The sequence below is a fragment of the Diceros bicornis genome, chromosome 6 (genome assembly GCF_020826845.1).
Source record: "Diceros bicornis minor isolate mBicDic1 chromosome 6, mDicBic1.mat.cur, whole genome shotgun sequence".
In the NCBI taxonomy this organism is placed as follows: Eukaryota; Metazoa; Chordata; class Mammalia; order Perissodactyla; family Rhinocerotidae; genus Diceros; species Diceros bicornis.
The window spans coordinates 31,631,754-31,651,858 of record NC_080745.1 but is presented as its reverse complement, the minus strand read 5'-3'; the positions used below and the strand labels follow the sequence as shown (position 1 = coordinate 31,651,858).

Sequence of the window (20,105 nt, the reverse complement as noted above, 5' to 3'; positions counted from 1 at the left end):
TTCTTGAGCTTTGCTGTGGGATGTGGTCAAATTACTTGAAAGCAATTTGATCCCTTTGGATCTTGCGTTTAAGATTTGCTTGGCTGGACCAGAGACATGTTTAATCTAGGGCAGGATTTCCTAATATCAGCACTGTAACATTTTGGGTCGGATAATTCTTTGTTGTGAGAGGCTGTCCTGTGCATTGTAGAATGTTTAACAGCATCCCTAGCCTTTAATCTTTAGATGACCCACTAGTTTTGACAACCAAAAATGTCTCCAGAAATTGCCAGATGTTGGGGGTAGGGGAAAATTGCCCTCAGGTGAGAACTACTGCTTTAGGGTTAATTTTGCCTCACTACTATGGCAAGGTCTTCCTGTATACTCTACCCAAAGCCCCATGAATCATGAGATTTTTTTTTCAGTCTAGTTGTTTGGGGTAGGCGCTTTTATTGGCTTTGTGTGAGTACTGGGCAGTGTTCCCTCTACTCTTTCTGGATAGTTCTTTTCTCAGTCCTGTTTGGTTTCTTCACATATGTGTGCTGATCAGCATTCAACTGTGTATTCAAGGGAGACCCTTTGCAGATCTCTGGAGTTCTATCTTAGTCTGTTCAGGCTGCTGTAACAAAAATACTATAGACTGGGTGGCTTAAACAACACACATTTATTTCTCACAATTCAGGAGGCTGTGGAGTCAAAGATTAAAGTACAAGCAGATTTGGTATCTGATGAGGGCCTGCTTGTTGGTTCGTAGGTGGTCATCTTCTAGCTGTGTCTTCACATGGTGGAAAGGGTGAGGGAACTCTCTGGGGTATCTCTTATAAGGGCACTAATCCCATTCATGAGGGCTCTGCTCTCATGACCTACTTACCTCCTAATATCATCACATTGGGGGTTAGGATTTCAACATATGAATTTTGGGGAGACACAGACATTCAGTCCATAACAGGTTCTCTGTCTGTGCATCTTTCTCCTCTCCAGTATTCTATCCCATGAACACTAGCCTCCCCAGACTCTCAGTTCTATCTTCTCCACTCAGTGAGTCTGCCAGGCCTCAGCCAGTTTCCATCCTGTGCCGCTGATGGCGTAGAAACTCTCAAGGCAGTAAGCTGGGACAGTAGGGCTCACCTTATTTCCATGTAGGCCTCTGTCTCCCATGTATCTGATAAAGTTTGTAAACCTGTTAGAGGCTCGAGAGCAGTAGGGCTCTCTCAGGGATCTCCTTTGTTGTCTGATGCCCAGTGTTTTGAAGCTGGGCTTTTTTCCCATATATTTTATTTATTTTTTGGTTGTTTCAGGTGGGAGGGTAATCTGGTCACTCTTAGTATATCTTGGTCGGAAGCAGAAGTCGTTTTAACTGATAATTGATTCGTATTAATTATTGGTTAAAGCTGAAAGTGTTGTTAAACATTTGCTGACCTAATTTCTTCATTTTTTCGATTTGTATGAAATCTATAGCTGTCATATTCTTTGTTCAAAATCTTCTATTCTCTGTAGTTCCTATGGTACATCATAAATATTAAATTGGCCCTAAAGCCTTTTATCATCTTTTAATATACCTCTTTAATGCAAATCTTCACAGTGTTATTTAAATATAGGCCTCTAACTATATGGGTAAAATACAATTAAAGTACATGCCCTGACCTGATGAAACACAACAGTGACATCATGTTTTTAGGGCTTTGCCACAGTGGGCTCAAAGACTTCTAGGAGGCTTCCTGTATGATAACTCATATTTTTTAGCAGCTAAAACACCCACTTCAAAGCATTTGTTAGCCTGATTGAGAGTGTAAAGAACTGGTAATATAAGACAGGAAAAAAAACATGAAAGAGAAGATCATTTTGAGCAGTGTATGAGATCAAACTGTACTAAAGAATAATGCTACAAGGATGGGAGTGACTTGGAACCCACTGGTGGTAAGCTATTAGAGAAAGGGGAAATGTACCCAAATAGAAATAAAATGACAGAAGAAATCTGGGCTTGTTTTGTGTGAGATGAGTTTCTCAAATTTGCTACATGGTAACTTCTGCAGAGTTTATAGTATGTACTTGTTGGATATTCAAGGATATAGTAATTTATTCAGAGCATAACTTGGGGAAAAGATTTGTATGTAGTGGGTAGGATGAAACCATCTGGCTATGTATGTGAACATAGCAAAATCATATTTTTAATGAAATTTTATACATATGTAATAAATGATATAAAATGATACATAAATTTGTATAAATTTCATGTGTTAAAGTGAATAAATCATAATTCCTTGGCCTTTGGGATGGCAATGATGTAGTAGCTAAAAAGAAGAGTTGAGTAAGAGTTTTTGTAGCTCTACAGTATATAAGGATTAGATAGCCTTTTAAAACATACAGATTCCTTATAGATAGATGTGCTGTTAATTTTCTAAGACTGAAAAGCTGTTGTGGATAGATAATATTAAAAACTCTGTTTGGAAACAAAATATGATTTAAGGCTTCCAAAAACTAGGATTGCTTTTTAGTAATTAAGAAATAAATATTTAATAAGTATATATTTCTTGTTTGCTGAATATTTTTGATGCTGCAAGTGGTGCTCATGTAGTTAAGTATTTGCCTTTTTCAAGTGATTATAAGTCTTCATGGCAAGAGTTTGTGTGGATAGGGGAAGAATACAAAACAGTAGCAGCTTTTTCTTTCCTCAGCATAAAGAAGTATAGAAGATTTTTCATAGCCAAAAATGCGTGTTATAAGGGAATTATAAACACCAAAATCAGGAATTATTACATCTGGAAGGAGGAAGGGGATGCTATCAGGGAAACACATTCACTTACACTGATGCTTTGTTTTGCTTTTTAAATGAAGTTTAACATACGTAGAGAAAAATAGATCATAAGGGTACAACTTGGTGAATTTTCACAAAATGAACATACCTGTGTAACTAATACTCAATTAAGAAACAGAACATTTGTATTGGAATTGTTTCTTTTTTTTCAAGCTGGGTAGTGGGCACATGGGTGTTTGTTGTATCATTCTGTATTCTTTTTTTTTCATGCTTTAGGTTTGCCTAGAATGTTTTTTAAAAATCATCTCAGTAGGAGAAATGGTCTTTAGAGATCTGGAAAATGTCATAAAACTCACAGGCTTTAGTAGTTGAGAAAGTACTTTAGAGAAATAGGTTTTTTCCATGTAGGCCTTTGTCTCCCGTGTATCTGATAAAGTTTATAAACCTGATATACACCCAAGTAACTGAAGGTTTTAAAATGGAAAAAGAACATAAACAGATCTGTGTGGGATCAAAGTGGTAAAAATTATTAGTACTTTTTGAAACAGTACATTATTGGCCTTTTATAATTGCAATATAAAGTTTGGGTCTTCAGATTTCTGGGTACATTGAAATAACAGCTTTCTTTTGAAATTTTTATCACTAAAATTTCAATGATAGTTTAAGAAGGAAATTCCTTTTTCAGTTCTATAATGAAATATTCAAGATAGAGAAAGAACTGAGCTATGAAGATATTTATAGATCTTTATATCTAGTTTAAAGGATTTATATCTGTTGTAGAAATTGTTATCTATATAGAGGATAGAAATACGCTTAATCCAGGGCCGGCCTTGTGGCTTAGCCATTAAGTGCGCGCGCTCCCCTACTGGCGGCTGTGTTCGGATCTGGGCGCGCACTGACGCACTGCTTGTCCGGCCATGCTGAGGCAGCATCCCACATACAGCAACTAGAAGGATGTGCCACTATGACATACAACTATCTACTGGGGCTTTGGGGAGAAAAAGGGAAAAAAAAAAAAAAGAGGAGGATTGGCAATAGATGTTAGCTCAGGGCCGGTCTTCCTCAGCAAAGAAAAAAAAGAAAGAAATACACTTAATCCAAGGGGTTTCCTGAAATTAGTTATCTCTATTTGCCTTTGTGGTGGTTTTTATTGTTCTTTTCTTTTTAGAGGAGGGGGAGATACTTACTCCATGAACATTTCCAAAATTTGATTTACTTTTACATGTAACAAATTTTTCTGTATATCTCATTTTATGAAAAGTATTAAAATGGGATTTTCCTAATTAAGTTATGGCTGCTATGGTGTGGAAAAGCCATTTGTAAAATAATGTTTTGTAAACATGTTTGATCATTAGCCCTCCTTCTGCTACTGGGGTTATATGATATGCATAAAATTATTAGAATGTTAATCTATTGAAAACCACTCATATTGAATAATTTTTCTTTCTTTTACTCTCTTGTAGAAGCCAATAGGGCAGTACAGGTAAATTGTTGTTTCTGGTATGTTAGTGTGTATTTGGTCTTCAAAGGAGTTGTTAGGACACATTCAAGTTTTTGTTTTGTTTTCCTGTATTCCCTTGACAGGCAGTGGAGGAGGAAATGGCCGGTCCTAATCAACTCTGCATTCGCCGCTGGACAACAAAGCATGTAGCTATTTGGCTGAAGGATGAAGGCTTTTTTGAATATGTGGACATTTTATGCAATAAGCACCGACTTGATGGAATCACATTGCTAACGTTGACTGAGTATGATCTCCGGTCTCCTCCTCTGGAAATCAAAGTCTTAGGGGACATTAAAAGGTTAATGCTTTCAGTCCGAAAATTGCAGAAAATACATATTGATGTTTTAGAAGACATGGGATACAACAGTGACAGTCCCATGGGTTCTATGACCCCTTTCATCAGTGCTCTTCAGAGTGCAGAGTGGCTCTGTAATGGGGAGCCTTCACATGACTGTGATGGACCCATCACTGATTTGAATTCTGATCAGTACCAGTATATGAACGGTAAAAACAAACACTCTGTTCGAAGATTGGACCCAGAGTACTGGAAGACCATATTGAGTTGTATATATGTTTTTATAGTATTTGGGTTTACATCTTTCATTATGGTAATAGTCCACGAGCGAGTACCTGACATGCAGACCTATCCCCCACTCCCAGATATATTCTTAGACAGGTAAGTTTTGTTTCTAGTTGCCAAGTTTGTAGAAGATTGCTATAACAGTAATGATAATACTATATTTATGATAATTATGTTTTTTGTTATTGTTGTTTTGGTTGATATATACTTTCCATTTGCTTTACTTTGAAATCACCTTTTTCTCTTAGAGTAAATTAGACCTTAAGCCTAGGTGAGTGGGAAAGACCACTGCTTAATTTATTTTTCTATATCTATATTATAGTTCCTTGGGCACTTCAGATTTTAAAAGGGTTTCCTGGATGTTGTTTGTAATAAATGGAATTTGGTTACTTTGTGTGTGTGTGTGTGTGTGTGTGTGTGTGTGTGTGTGTGTGATGAACAGGATTCTACTTTTCCAAAAAATATGGGAAGTGCTGTATCACCAAATAAATTGGAATTTTCCAAAATAGTACAAACTGATTCATTAATAGTATTCTATTGTTTCTATGAAATACTGAATGCATAAAAAAGAATATAGTATATGTATATAAAAAATAAGAATAGAAAAAAACTCAAAAACATTAATTTTTATATGTTTGCTTTTTAAAATCTTTTTAAAGTTTGTAGTACTTTCATGTTTGTTTTTATAAAACATTTTGCCTTTCTCAAAGTGCCTTATAGTATGTGTTTTTTAAAGTAAAATGAATTAAAATGTCCACATTAAGGTGGCAGAGTGACATAGATATCACATTTTGTTCCCTCTCAAATCCTGACGAAAAGTATAGCAAAGAGATTTTGTTTGTTTGTTTTAAGTTGTAAGCCCACAAGGATGGGGCAGGTAAGAGAAGAGAAAACAGCTATACATTTTTGGAAGTTTGAAAGCAGATGGAGGCCCAGCTTCAGTGGCCTAGTGGTTAAGTTCGGCACACTCCACTTCAGCAGCCCAGGTTTAGTTCCTGGGCACGGACCTACACCACTCGTCCGTCAGGGGCCATGCTGTGGCAGTGGCTCACATACAAAAAGAGGAAGATTGGCAATGGATGTTAGCTCAGATTGAATCTCCCTCAGCAAAAAAAAAAAGCAGATGAGTGGCAACTAGCAGACCTAGAATAACTTAATTCTAAAACAGCAGTTGGGAAAACTGAGAACCAACCCAATCTATGTTGCAGATTTCTCAAAGCTGGATACTACAGGTGAAAAGGTTGTGGTAAAATAAGGAGAATTGAATGAAAGCTGTTTAATAAGCTATTAGATCCCTATATCTCCTCCTCTGTTCTATACAGTTTTCCCAACTGTAAACAGAAGACCCTAAGGAAGTAAGGAAGAAAACGTGTGGCTGTCTGGGGAAAGAGTACTCTACGCAGAGGAAACAGCAAGGTGCAAAAATCCTGAATTGGTAGTGTGCTTAGCATGTTTAAGGAACAGCAAGTGAGAGATGGGGAGAACAGTTGGAGATGCGGTCTTGAGAGGAGACAGGAACCCACATTGTGTAGGAACTTTATAGATCATTGTAAGGACTTTAGCTTTCATTCTGAGTGAAAAGGCAAGCTATTGGAAAGTATTTAGGAGAAGGGTAGAGTGATCTAATTTCCATTTTTAAAAGGTCACTCTAGGGGCCGGCCCGGTGGCGCAAGCTTAAAGGTTAAGTGCGCGCATTCCGCTGCGGCGGCCCGGGGGTTCGCTGGTTCGGATCCCGGGCGCTCACTGACGCACTGCTTGGCAAGCCATGCTGTGGCGGCGTCCCATATAAAGTGGAGGAAGATGGGCACAGGTGTTAGCCCAGGGCCGTCTTCCTCAGCAAAAAAAAAAAAGAGGAGGATTGGCGGATGTTAGCACAGGGCTGATCTCCTCACAAAAAAAAAAAAAAAAAAAAAAAGTCACTCTACTTGTATTGAGAATAGCCTGGAGGTGGGAGTGGGAAAGCAGGGATTAAATTATTGAATTCATCTAGACAAAGATGGTGGTGGATTGGATGAGGTTAGTAGTGGTAGAGATGGTGTGAAAGAGTAAAATTATGTATATATATATATATGTTTTGAAAGTACAGCCAACAAGATTTGCTGATAGATTTGCACATAAGGTGTAAGAGAAAGAGGGAAGTCAAGGATTATTCCAAGATATTTGACCTGAGTATCTGGAAGGATGGAGTTGCCCTTTACATAGAAGAGAAAACTGGAGAAGGAGCTGACCTGAGAGAAGATTAAGGCTTTGGTTTTGGACATGTCCAGTTTGAGATATCTTTTACTCCAATCAGGTGTCAAGTAAGATATGGAAAGTTGAGTTGGAGTTCAGAGAGATCTAGGCTGAAATTTGGGAGTTACCAGTAAAACCATGATGTTAGACAAGGTCTCTTAGGAAGTAAGAGTTCAGAAGGGAAAAGAAGACAATTGAAGATGGAGCCCAAGAACATTATAACATTTAGAGGTCAGAAGAGTAAGGCAAAACCAGCAAAGAAGACAGAGAAGGTCAAGGCAAAGAGAGAGTAGTATCCTGGAAGCCAAGTAAAAGAAGTATTTTAAGAAGGCAGGAATAATTAATAATTAGCTGTGTCAAGTGCTACTGAGGGGTTAGGTAAGATGAGGATAATTGACCATTGGATTTAGCAACATGTTGGTCATCAGTGACCTTGACAAGAGTTAATAAGCACAAAAGCCTGATTGTAATGGGTTCAAGAGAGAATGTTCAAGAAGAATTTACCTAAAAGTATATCTCCACAAATATGAAATAGCATATGCACAAAGTTATTCATTGTGACATTATTTGTAATAATTGTAAATATTGGAAATAATCTAAATGCTTATCCATGGAAAACTGGTTGAATATACTATGGTACATCTACACAAAGGAGTACTATTTAATCATGAAAAAGAATGAGAAAGATTTCTGTGATATGAAATGATTTGCAGGATAAACTTAGTAGCAGTGAGACCATGAGGATCCAGATCATGGTTTCTAAATACCAAAACCTACTAAAAGGAATGAGACTAGGGCTCCTTAGAGAAATGACTGGTTTTAGGTCTGGGGCAAGGAAAGTACAAAATGAGCCTGAAACAGATCTTGTGCTATAAAGCAAGAAAGTGCTCAAAACTAATGGAAACATGTCAAAAGAACATAGGGGCTGGTTTGAAGGGGCTCCCACTGATCGAATTAGTACAATTGGGACATCAAAAAGAATAATTACGGGGGCCGGCCCGGTGGCGCAAGCGGTTAAGTGCGCGCGCTCCGCTGCGGCGGCCCGGGGTTCGCTGGTTCGGATCCCGGGCGCGCACCGAAGTACTGCTTGGTAAGCCATGCTGTGGCGGCGTCCCATATAAAGTGGAGGAAGATAGGCACCGATGTTAGCCCAGGGCCGTCTTCCTCAGCAAAAAAAAAAAAAAAAAAGAGGAGGATTGGCGGATGTTAGCTCAGGGCTGATCTCCTCACAAAAAAAAAAAAAAAAAAAAACAGGAGAAAAAAAAAAAAAGAATAATTACGGTAATGGATCATAATATATTGAGTAAGAAAAAGAATCCATGAATCCATAGTGATAAACAAGCAAAAAATGATAGAGTGAGAGGGGAAGTTTTTCAAGAATAATACCAGCAAATAAATGTGGATGGCCTGACTATTTTGCAGCCTCCCATGTAATAATTTATTCAGGAAAGTCATTAGTGGATGCTAAAATCCATTAGGTAAAAGGCCATTAAGGAACAGGATATTCATGTGATCTAAAAGTATCATCTCACATATTACTTAATTATAGGGGGAATAAGGTTCCTTTACAATGGCAAGATCTGGCATGCATCATTTAACCAAATGATCGTTCACAGCGTCACCTATATAATAATCTTGCCAAAAAAAAGGAAATGTAACCTAAATCTAATCATGAGGAAATTATCAGACAAATCCAGAACATGGAACATTCTATAAGACAGCTGATTTGGACTCTCCAAAGATGTCAATGTAATGGCAGACTAAAGCCAGGCAGGGGGAATTGTAAGGGAAATTGAAGAGATATAACCAAGAGCAATGCATGAACTTTAATTGGATCCTATATTAAGAAAAAAATATTGCTATAAAGGACATTTTGGGGACAATTAGGAAATTTTTTTTTTTTGAGGAAGATCAGCCCTGAGCTAACAACCATGCCAATCCTCTTCTTTTTGCTGAGGAAGAGTGGCCCTGAGCTAACATCTATTGCCAATCTTCCTGCTTTTTTTCCCTTTTTTCTCCCCAAAGCCCCAGTAGATAGTTGTATGTCATAGTTGCACATCCTTCTGGTTGCTCTATGTGGGACGCCGCCTCAGCATGGCCCAACAAGCGGTGCGTCGGTGCCCGCCTGGGATCCGAACCCAGGCCACCAGTAGCAGAGCACGTGCACTTAACCACTAAGCCATGGGGCCGGCCCCAGGACAGTTTGAGTATGGACTGCGTATTAAATAATGTAATGTAACACTAAATCAGTGTTCCAATTTCCTGGGTGTAATAGTGTATTGGGTTATGAGGAGGACATCCCTGCTCTTAGCAGATATGTGTTGAAGTATTTAGGGGAGAAGTGTCATAATGACTGCAACTTACTTTAGGAGGTTCAGTCTCCTCAAAAAGAGTATGCATGTATGTGTATGTAGGTATGAAAGAGTGAAATAAAGCAAATGTGGAAAAATGTTAATTATCATAAACAATTGATGGATTTAGGTGAAGAACATAAAGTGTTTATTCTTTCAACTTTTCTTTTGGTATGATCAAAATTTTTCAAAGTAACAAAATTGGGCAAAGAAATGATGAGAGAGAAATAGAATGAGAAGAAAGAAATTGGAAACAATCAGGTCTTACAAATTTCCTGTAAGGTTAGCAGAGAAATGGAGCTGTAGCTTGGGAAGGGGAGGAAAGGATGTGGAGTCACCAAGGTTTTGTTTTGCATGGGCTGTATTATAAGATGTTTGTTGTATTGATGATAGTGATGACCCAATTTTGGGGGAGAGGGATGATGTTAGACGAAAGATAGGCTACAATTGTTGGAGCCATGTCCTTGAGTAGATGAAAAGGGATGCGATCTAGTGGGTGGGAGAGGCTGGTCTTAGGCACATGGACTGTTCATAATAAAGCAGAAGGTAGAAAATATGGAGACGGAGGTAGAAGGTAGGTAAATGTGGTGATGAAGCATGAGGAGGTGCTCCTGTGAGTGTTTTTATTTTCTCTGTGAACAGAGAGTAGAATGGAGAGAGGGTTGGAGGTTTGAGGAGAAAGGATGAGGTGTAAAATACTCATGTAGGAGAGTGAATAGACTTGTGTGATGGAGCAGTAAAGGCCTCCTTGAGGTTAGTAGTCATGTTGGCATTGTGTGGTTTTACCAGCCTCACTCAACTGCACAGATACAGGTACGGAATTGGTGGATAATTGGGTTTAAGCAGGTTATTACTAGGCAGTGTGATGAAGGAAGAAGAGGCAAGGGAGTGATTTTAATGACTGACCATGGACTCAGGTGGATAAGGAGGGATGTGAGGATATGAGGTAGGTGAAGGACAGTGAAAATATAAGATCAAGGGGTTTTAGGTCTCAGAATTATTGAAGTTGGAGTACTAGAAGAAGTAAGCTGGAAAGACAAGAGATATTGGTTAATACAAGATTCTTGAAATTGAGATTATGAAGAATAATCTTGGTAAAGATTAGTGTAACCTTGGGAGTGTGGGTCACTGAAGTAGAGTAAATGACAAGATCATAGGAGGAGAAGTAAAAAGAGAAGTGAGTGAGAAGAACACAAATTACAACAGGGGAAGTTTTGGAGAGAGTGACAGTGAGCCAGAGCTAAAATCTTCAAGAAATGAGAGAACGAATGCTGAGGTTCTATAGATGACTATAACGAGGCATAATGGGAGAAGGGAGGGGAAATGGTCTGGAAGAGCAATGAGGATTTTATTTTAAAGTGTACAATTCAGTGGTTTTTAGTATATTTACACAGTTGTGCAGCCTTCACCACTAATTCCAGAACATTTTCATCACCACAAAAAGAAACTCATATCTGTTATCAGTCACACCCCATTCCCTCCTCCCTCCAGACCCTGGCAACCACTAATCTACTTTCTGTTTCTATGGATTTGTCTATTCTGGACGTTTCATATAAATGGAATCATACAATATGTGGCCTTTTTTTGTGTCTGGCTTCTTTCACTTAGCATAATGTTTTCAAGATTCATCCATATAGTAGTATGTATCAGTACTTCATTCCTTTTTATTACAGAAAAATATTCCATTGTATGGATATGCTACATTTTGTTTATCCATTCATCAGTTGATGTATGTTTGAGTTGTGTCCACTTTTTGGCTACTACTAATAATGCTGCTATGAACATTTGTGTACAAAGTTTTGTATAGACATGTGTTTTCAATTTGCAGTGGGAATTTGAAATCAAATTTTGCCTAACTCTCTACAGTGCCACCCACTACAGAGCTCCGGGCTCTTCTGCATCTGAACTTGATTCATAGGAGAATGGTAGCAGGTGCTGTCAGTGTTCCTCCTGTATCCCCTCGGATCTCTTTTCCATTTTCTTGCATCTGGATACTCCCAACATCCAGCAAATGTGTCTCTTTGTTGGAGAGCTGCTCTTGGGCTGCTAGAATACACTTTGCCTGCTTGAAAAGAGAGCCAGACATGCTTGGAAATTTATATCCCTCCAGCAGCAGCCCTTAACTAATGACTGATGAGGTGGGGGTATAAATATTTCATTTCTCTTCACCCTAATCGGGACAACTTTTAGGTCAGACCTACACTGTCTCCCAAATTCCCCACAGGACTGAGCCAAAGTTATCCTTGCCTGAGTTCCCCACAGGGCTTTGCTTGATGTCTCACCTTTGCTTTGTCTTGCTTCCTTGTCTTCCTGATCTCATTTCCTCACTACCCTATGGTTTTCCTTTGGTAATACTCTTAATCACTTTCACACTGACCTTTGTTTCAGAGTCTGCTTCTGAAGCTTGACACAATTGCAAGAGCTTCAGTACATTGTTTAAACAAAATTAGAAGGAGACAGGGATGCTCCTAGAGGCAGCCTCACTTACAACAGTGAGAAGGGATAGCTGATAACCATAATAGCAAGGGAGAAGACAGAAGCGTGATAAAAAGCAAACAAATAATGGAAAAACCACATCAATCTGAGGCTTAACTCCCGTTTATTTCTCAGTAGTCCCTGAGGTCATTACCATGTTCAGTGTAATAATCACTGGTGACAGTGATGACTCTGAATTACCAAAGAAAATTAAATCCTATACAGAAAAAAAGGCATATACATATATAATGCATTTTATTTTTTTATTTATTTATTTTTTTTGTGAGGAAGATCGGCCCTGAGCTAACATCTACCAATCCTCCTCTTTTTGCTGAGGACGACTAGCCCTGGGCTAACATCCATGCCCATCTTCCTTCACTTTATATGGGACGCCGCCACAGCATGGCTTGACAAGTAGTGCGCATGGCTTGACGAGTAGTGCGTTGGTGCTCACTGGGGATCCGAACCGGCGAACCCCGGGCCGCCGCAGTGGAGCACGTGCACTTAACCACTTACGCCACCGGGCTGGCCCCTATAATGCATTTTAGAAAGCTTTACATCAAAGTAAATATGAGATATTGAATACACATTTGACAGGTTCCTTACAACACTCCACTAAAATGACAGTAAAAAGCAGGGGGGCGGAGGGTGCCTATAATGCCATGAAGGCAAAAACAGTAATAATAATGAAAATCTGAAAAGTAGACAGCTAAGTGCCTGTTTTGAGATTGGAAGTGGGTACTAGCAGTGCCCAAGAGGTGAGTTTTTTTTTTTACTGTAGAGCTCCAGAAAAACACTCAGAACAGGAGGCACCAAGCAAATACAGATGGGAGCCAAATATGGGAAAATTGGTTGAAAATCAATTTAAGAAGCTTTTAGACCTGCTCTACTCCAACAGAAGACAGGCAGTATGTTCTCTAGAGTAGTCGAATGTGAGGGACTCTGGACTTGGGAACACCATGCCCAGATGAGAACAAAGTACATGTTTTCAAGGAGATTAACTATAAATCTATCTACTGATCACTGAGACTTCCAGCTCCCCTCCTTAAGTAGCCAGACTTATTTCCCATCCGCACCCCCACCCAGGCCCAATCCTCCAAGCAGGAGAACAGATTCCTCTCCTTGGAAAACCTGCATAAGAGGAAAGGACTGTAGATACTGTGGTAAGGGATATGTCCTTATCTTATCAACCAGACCTCTGCTTGATCACTCAACAGTGAAATCTACAACTTTACAAGCTCAGTGCATGCACATAGAGCATCAAGTTATTTTTTTTTTGTAGTTCACTGTCAAATATGAATTGTCAGTCAAGAATTACCAGACATTTGAGGAAAACAGACCAAGGCAAACAGAAAAAGCAAACTGAGAAGCACACAATAGGGAGCAGAACACTTCAAAAAAGATAACCATTCATATTCTCACAGATAAGAAATGTTGCAGTGTGTGAGACAGTAACAATAGGCTATAAAAAAGGAAAATTCAGAGGAAAAAAGCTTTTGGAAAATTAAAAATGAAAGTAGAAATTTAAAATTTAGCAAGATAATTGGAACATAGATTTGATGAAATTGCCCAACATGTAGAACAGAGATGAAAAGTAGAGGAGAAAAAGTAGGATCAATCCATTAGGCCTAACAGTGAACAAATAGGGGTTCTAGAAAGAATACGTAGAGAAAAGGAAGGGGAAGATATTATCTAAGATACAGTACAAGGAAATTTCTCAGAACCAAAGGACCTGACTTTCCAGGTTGAAAGGGCCCACTGAGCACCCAGTACAAGAAATGAAAAATTTCAGAACACTGGGTACAGACAGAAGATCCTAAAAGCTTAAGAGACAAAACAAGTAACATACAAAGATTGGAAGTCCAAATAGCATCAAAATTCTTAACAACAGTGGAAGCTAGAAGACAGTGGAACAATGCCTTTAATATTCTGAGAGACAGTAATGTCTAACCTAGAATTCTCTGTCCAGGCAAACTACCAATTAGATATAAGGCTAAACCCAAGAATATTTTTAAATTTTCAAGTCTCAAAAAATTTACTCTCCAACCCCACACCTACTAGAATTGCTAAAATGAAAAAAATTGATAATAACAAGGCCTGATGAGGATTCGGAGCAACTGATACTCTCATACATTACTGGTAGAAATACAAAATGATCCAACTGCTTTGGAAACAGTTTGATAGTTTCTTAAGTTAAACATGCAATTAAAATAGGACTCAACAGTTTCACCCTAGGTATTTACCCAAGAGAAATGAAAACATGTGTCCATGCAAAGACCTGTATGTGGTCTTTATTCATAATCACTCAAAACTGGAAATAGCCCAAAATATCCTTCAACTGGGTAATGGATAAATAAATTGTAGATAAAGAATGGATAAAGAATTGTACATGCAGTAATATGGGTGAATCTGAAATATATTATGCCAAGCAAAAATAGCCAGATATAAAAGGTACCTAGAGAAATACTGTGTAATTCCATTTATAGGCCATTCTGGAAAAAGCAAACCTATAAAGGACAGAAAACAGATCAGTGGTTGCCACAAGACTGGAAGTGAGGGAGAGGATTGACTACAAAGGGGCACAAGGGAACTTTTGGGAACCAGCCTGGTGTCATAGTGGTTAAGTGCGCGCGCTCCGCTACAGCGGCCGGGGGTTCGCCCGTTGGGATTCTGGGCGCGCACCGATGCACCATTTGTCAAGCCATGCTGTGGCGGCGTCCCATATAAAGTGGAGGAAGATGGGCATGGATGTTAGCCCAGGGCCAGTCTTCCTCAGCAAAAAGAGGAGGATTGGCAGATGTTAGCTCAGGGCCGATCTTCCTCACGAAAAAAAATAAAAATAAAAAAAGAAATAAAGTAGAGGAGATGGGCACAGATGTTAGCCCAGGGCCAATCTTCCTCAGCAAAAAGAGAGGAGGATTGGCATCAGATGTTAGCTCAGGGCTGATCTTCCTCACATAAAAAAAAATAGTTCTATATCTTTATTGTGGTTACGTGACTGAAGATGTTTGTCAAAACTCATTGCACTATATAGCTAAAAAGGGTGAGTTTTTGTTTGTAAATTAAACCTCAATAAATCTAACATTAAAAACAAGTTTATCCTATAGCCCCTCTATCTCAGAAAACACCTGGAGGATACGCACCATCAAAACTAAGGAGTAAATGGAGAAAGAAGAGGACGTGGGATTCAGGAAACAAAGAATCCAGTATAAAAAAGAGGAATTCCCAAGATGAGGGTTAAGTTTTATTCTGACAAATAGCCATGCCGGAGAACTAGAAAATGAAACCATTCTGAATTGGAACAAGAAGAAAAAGAGTTCTAGGAGAGACTTTCCCCAAGAAAAAATTGAAATTGATAGAATAGTTTGGAGATGAGTTGGTGGTAGGCACACAAGAAACAGCAAACTAAAAAAAAACGTTATTTGTTAGCTCCAGAGAATTATAAGTAGTTGTACAGGAAAGGGATTTAATCACTCTACTGATTTAGCTATAAATGATATTTAAAACTTACATTAAGTAAAAGCCAAAAATTATTTTAAATAAAATTGTGAAATAATATTGAAAGCATGGAGGGGAGAGAGAGAGAGAGAGAGTGTGTGTGTGTGTGTTTGTGATGTGTGGCTAAAAGATATAATGCCAAATAAAACAGAATAGCCAAAGTGATTGCCTCTGGGGAGCAAGAATTAGGTTTCAGTTGGAGGTGGGGCAGAAAACTTATTTTCATCATAAACATTGTAAAACTACTTAAAATATATATATACATACACACATACACATATATATAATTTTTTTAAATGTTCATTTTAAAAGTTTAAATTTTTAGGCCCGGGCCCGTGGCTTAGCGGTTAAGTGTGCACGCTCCGCTACTGGCAGCCCGGGTTCGGATCTGGGCGTGCACCGATGCGCAGCTTCTCCGGCCATGCTGAGGTCACGTCCCACGTAACAGCAACTAGAAGGATGTGCAACTATGACATACAACTATCTACTGGGGCTTCCGGGGTCGGGGGGGGGGGGGAAGGAGGAGGATTGGCAATAGATGTTAGCTCAGAGCCGGTCTTCCTCAGCAAAAAGAGGAGTTATTAGTACGGATGTTAGCTCAGGGCTGATCTTCCTCACCAAAAAAAAAAAAATTTTAATTTTTAGAGGTCATTTAAAGGAATCTTTCTTTCATTTGAAAATTTCTATGTGAAATAACCCTTTCCCCAGTAATGCCAGATAAATAAGGCAATAGATTAAAAATACATAAAAGAATATTTTTTCTGAGGTAACAGGTAAAAGATGAGTCCCTGAATGAAGATGACTGACTCTCTTCAGTTACTGTGAATAAGGTTTGGAGTAGACTGTTAATATCTTTCTTTCAGGGGCCGGCCCAGTGGCGCAAGCGGTTAAGTGCGCGTACTCCGCTGGGGTGGCCCGGGGTTCGCCAGTGTGGATCCCGGGCACGCACCACGCACCTCTTAGCAAGCCATGCTGTGGCAGCGTCCCATATAAAGTGGAGGAAGATGGGCACGGATGTTAGCCCAGGGCCAGTCTTCCTCAGCAAAAAGAGGAGGATTGGCAGATGTTAGCTCAGGGCCGATCTTCCTCACCAAAAAAAAAAAAAAATCTTTCAGATTTCATATTTTCTTTTTAAAACACCTTTATTTCCTTAGTTATAAAATTAACATGTCATTGTATAAAATTTTTTAGTGGAAATGTACAAAGAATAAAAATAAAACCATCAATAATCCTACCACCCAGAGATGACCTATTTGGACTAATTCATTTCCATCTCCTCCCTCCGTTTCCTCCTTCTCCCTCTCCTCCTCCTCCTCTCCCCCCTCCTTTCTTTTTAAATTAAGAAATATGACATGTGTTTTACTAGTGGATAACCACAGGAGCTGTGGATTGGTGAGGAAAGAGATCAATGGAAAAGACAGAAGAAAACAGGAGTATAAAACAAAAGAGGACAGAGAGAAATAAAGGAGTAAAACAAAACAAAACAAAAACTCCATTTACTGCCTCTAAAACAAAACCAAATATACTAAAAAAGAGGAGTCAAGTTCAAGCCCTGGTTGTCTGGATTCTGAAATGAGCACATCATGCAAGACGTGAGCCTTTTTCTCATTGTCTTTTGTGGGCAGTCCTGTATCCAGGTCTACTGTGCTATAGGGAGGGAGAAAAGGGTTGTTACTTCTTTACAGAGAACCATGCCTGGGAATAGACAACAAAGAGGTTCTAGTAAATGGGGTACTTTATGAAACAGTTTTTTTCCCCAGGTTCTCCAAATATCATCTCCTAAAAGCGGTAAAAGTTACAGAAAGCAATTTTAAGGTCATTATTAGAAGAGAATCTTATTGTAAAAGGTGGCGTCATTTATGTACATATACTTGTCAGTTCAAAATGTAATTTTTTTCTGTTCCAGCGTTCCTAGAATCCCATGGGCTTTTGCCATGACAGAAGTATGTGGCATGATTCTGTGCTATATTTGGCTCCTGGTTCTTCTTCTTCACAAGCACAGGTATGTCACTTATTTCATTCAAAGACTGAAAGTGTTTTGATTGTCTTGTGTAAAGGTCATCAACCTTGTTTCTACCTTTGCAGTTTCCTTGTGAAACAAATTTCCTCTCTCTAATTGTGACATTATAGTTATTAACAGGAAAATGTTTTGGGTTTGATTAACAAAAGAGTCAGCCTGAGGTAATACCTACATATTTAGTAATACTCTGAATGTATTTTTCAGGGAAAGATCAGAGATGGTGATGTTTAACCATGGGCCAATCAATGACAGCCTGGCCTTATTTTTCTTTGGAAACAAATCAGAAATGTCACTTTCTGTAGAAGGATAGAAACTCCTTCAAGGACAGTCTTTGGTCATATGTTTGGATGGAAGAAGTTGTTCTCTGTTTGAAGGAGGCCCATTAAAAAAGAGATTATTTTGCACATCTTGCACATCTAGTCAGTGTGGTTTACTTCAGATGGTATAGGAAATTGCTGAATAGGGAAAGTGCTTCTTTGGCACTTTCACCAAGAAATAAAGAGAAAAGAATATTTTTTCATCAAAAAAAGAAGAGAGGGGCCGGCCCGGTGCCGTAGCGGTTAAGTGCATGCGCTCCGCTGTGGCAGCCTGGGGTTCGGATCCCAGGCGCGCACGGACGCACTGCTTGTCAAGCCATGCTGTGGCAGCATCCCATATAAAGTAGAGGAAGATGGGCTCACATGTTAGCCCAGAGCCAGTCTTCCTCAGCAAAAAGAGGAGGATTGGTGACAGATGTTAGCTCAGGGTTGATCTTCCTCACAAAAAAAAAAAAAGAAGAAGAAGAAGAGAAGCATAAGGGGAGGCTCCTCTCCTGGTTCAATGAGGGGAATTACTTGATTTAAGGAAAAAATAAGGCATAGCAAAGAAAATATTTAAAGTATAAAGTTTATGGATCTGCTATCCATTGGTCTTCTACACTGAAGAGGAATAGGGACACTTGCTTGAGTTTTTGATCTTTCCTCCTCACTAGAGAGTGCTTGAGGTAAACCACAGTGATGAATTTTAGGTCTAAGCAGCAGTTATTTCCATGTTTTGAAGGTGAAAGGAAAGGTTGATGATTGCCATTCTTGTTATACTTGTAGGCCATATTGCACTTCATTCTCTGTCGTCTTGAAGCAGTATGTTTAACTGGATTGCTTAAAACCAGAGGTGGTTTAAAAAACACGTGTAACACTGCTGCTTTCTGGTTTAACTTTGCCTCACAAGACCCTGTGGATTTGAATTTATCTACTCTTCAAATGAAGAGTTTACCTTATAGGAAACCTTGGTAGGTTTAGTCAAGTGTAGCAGTGGCCAGTTAATGCAAGTTTTGATGTTTAATTAGTCAAAGAAAGTGATTCTCAAAGTATAGTCTTTATACCACTTTCATTAGAATCACCTGGGCTCTTGGTAAAATGCAGGTTCCTAGGCTCCATCCCAGGTGTACACACTGAAGTTTGAAACATACCTGACCTTGTGTTCAGTGCTTTTTTTGAGGATGGGAGGAGCATTTTGAAAATGTGTAAAGCATAGTCTTATAGTCTGTTTTGGTTTAAGACATTTTAAAAAATAATGTAATAATACAAGTGATGTCACAAAGCAGTTCAAAATTTTTGTTAGCGATATACTTAATGTAAAACTTAGTATTAAAAAAACTTAATATTTTATAGCTTACGTTTAGGTTAGAAGAAGTTAGAGAACCTTTATTAGATAGCTACTATCATTAACGAATTTACAATATTATTAATGAGCAAAAAATTCTCTGCAATCATATGTTTAACTTTACTTCTCATTAAGTAAATAATTTATGAGCAATATGTGAGTTATAGGACTAACACTTAGTTAAGAGTCAGGCTAGGTACTAGTCTTACTTCTCTCTTGCATAACTCTTTTACCTTCTCTTTGCTATATTTTCTTATCAATGAAATGGTGCTCTTAGGTCTACACTGTCCAACATGGCACACACTAGCCACATGTGGCTATTTATTTTTATTTATGTATTTTTTTGTGTGAGGAAGATCGACCCTGAGCTAACATCTGCCAGTCCTCCTCTTTTTGCTGAGGATGACTGGCCCTGGGCTAACATCCATGCCCATCTTCCTCCACTTTATATGGGACACCGCCACAGCATGGCCTGCCAAGCAATGCGTCGGTGCACGCCTGGGATCCGAACGGCGAACCCCGGGCTGCCACAGCAGAGTGCGCGCACTTAACTGCTTGCACCACCGGGCCGGCCCCTGCATGTGGCTATTTAAATCTGGATTAATGAAAATGAAATAAAATTAAAATTCAGTTCCTCAGTCGTATTAGTCACATTTCAAGTGCTCAAGAGCCACATGTAGATAGCTTATTGGACAGCGCAGCTATACAACATTTCCATCATTGCAGAACGTTCTATTGGACAATGATCCTTTAGATGGTCTCTAAGATTTCTGTCCCCATCAAACTCTAGTGGTTTTCCTGCTTGCTCTCCCTTTAAGTAAACATTTGATGCCCGGGGTATTTTGGTTTGTTTTCTTCTGATTTTCTCCCTCTTTGGCCAATCTGTTCACAGGTCAATACTTCTGCGAAGGCTCTGTAGTCTGATGGGCACTGTATTCTTGCTTCGCTGCTTTACCATGTTTGTGACCTCCCTCTCCGTGCCAGGACAGCACCTGCAGTGTACTGGAAAGGTAGCCTGCTACCTTCTTTATCATTCTTTTCTCTTGTTCTTGGTGGATTGATGGCACCATATA

The 20,105-nt window shown here is 39.0% G+C and overlaps 1 protein-coding gene across 4 annotated transcripts in view; it reads left to right on the top strand.

The window, feature by feature from the left end:
* The window catches only part of SAMD8 (sterile alpha motif domain containing 8), a 73,376-nt gene that overhangs the window by 44,478 nt on the left and 8,793 nt on the right, over positions 1-20,105 (top strand). For all 4 annotated transcript variants that reach the window (XM_058543116.1, XM_058543114.1, XM_058543115.1 and 1 more), the window contains exons 2-4: positions 4,319-4,911; positions 17,278-17,373; positions 19,925-20,042. In XM_058543116.1, the coding sequence (XP_058399099.1) occupies positions 4,334-4,911; positions 17,278-17,373; positions 19,925-20,042 (792 nt within the window). In that variant the 5' untranslated portion in view covers positions 4,319-4,333. The remainder of the gene's footprint in view (positions 1-4,318; positions 4,912-17,277; positions 17,374-19,924; positions 20,043-20,105) is intronic.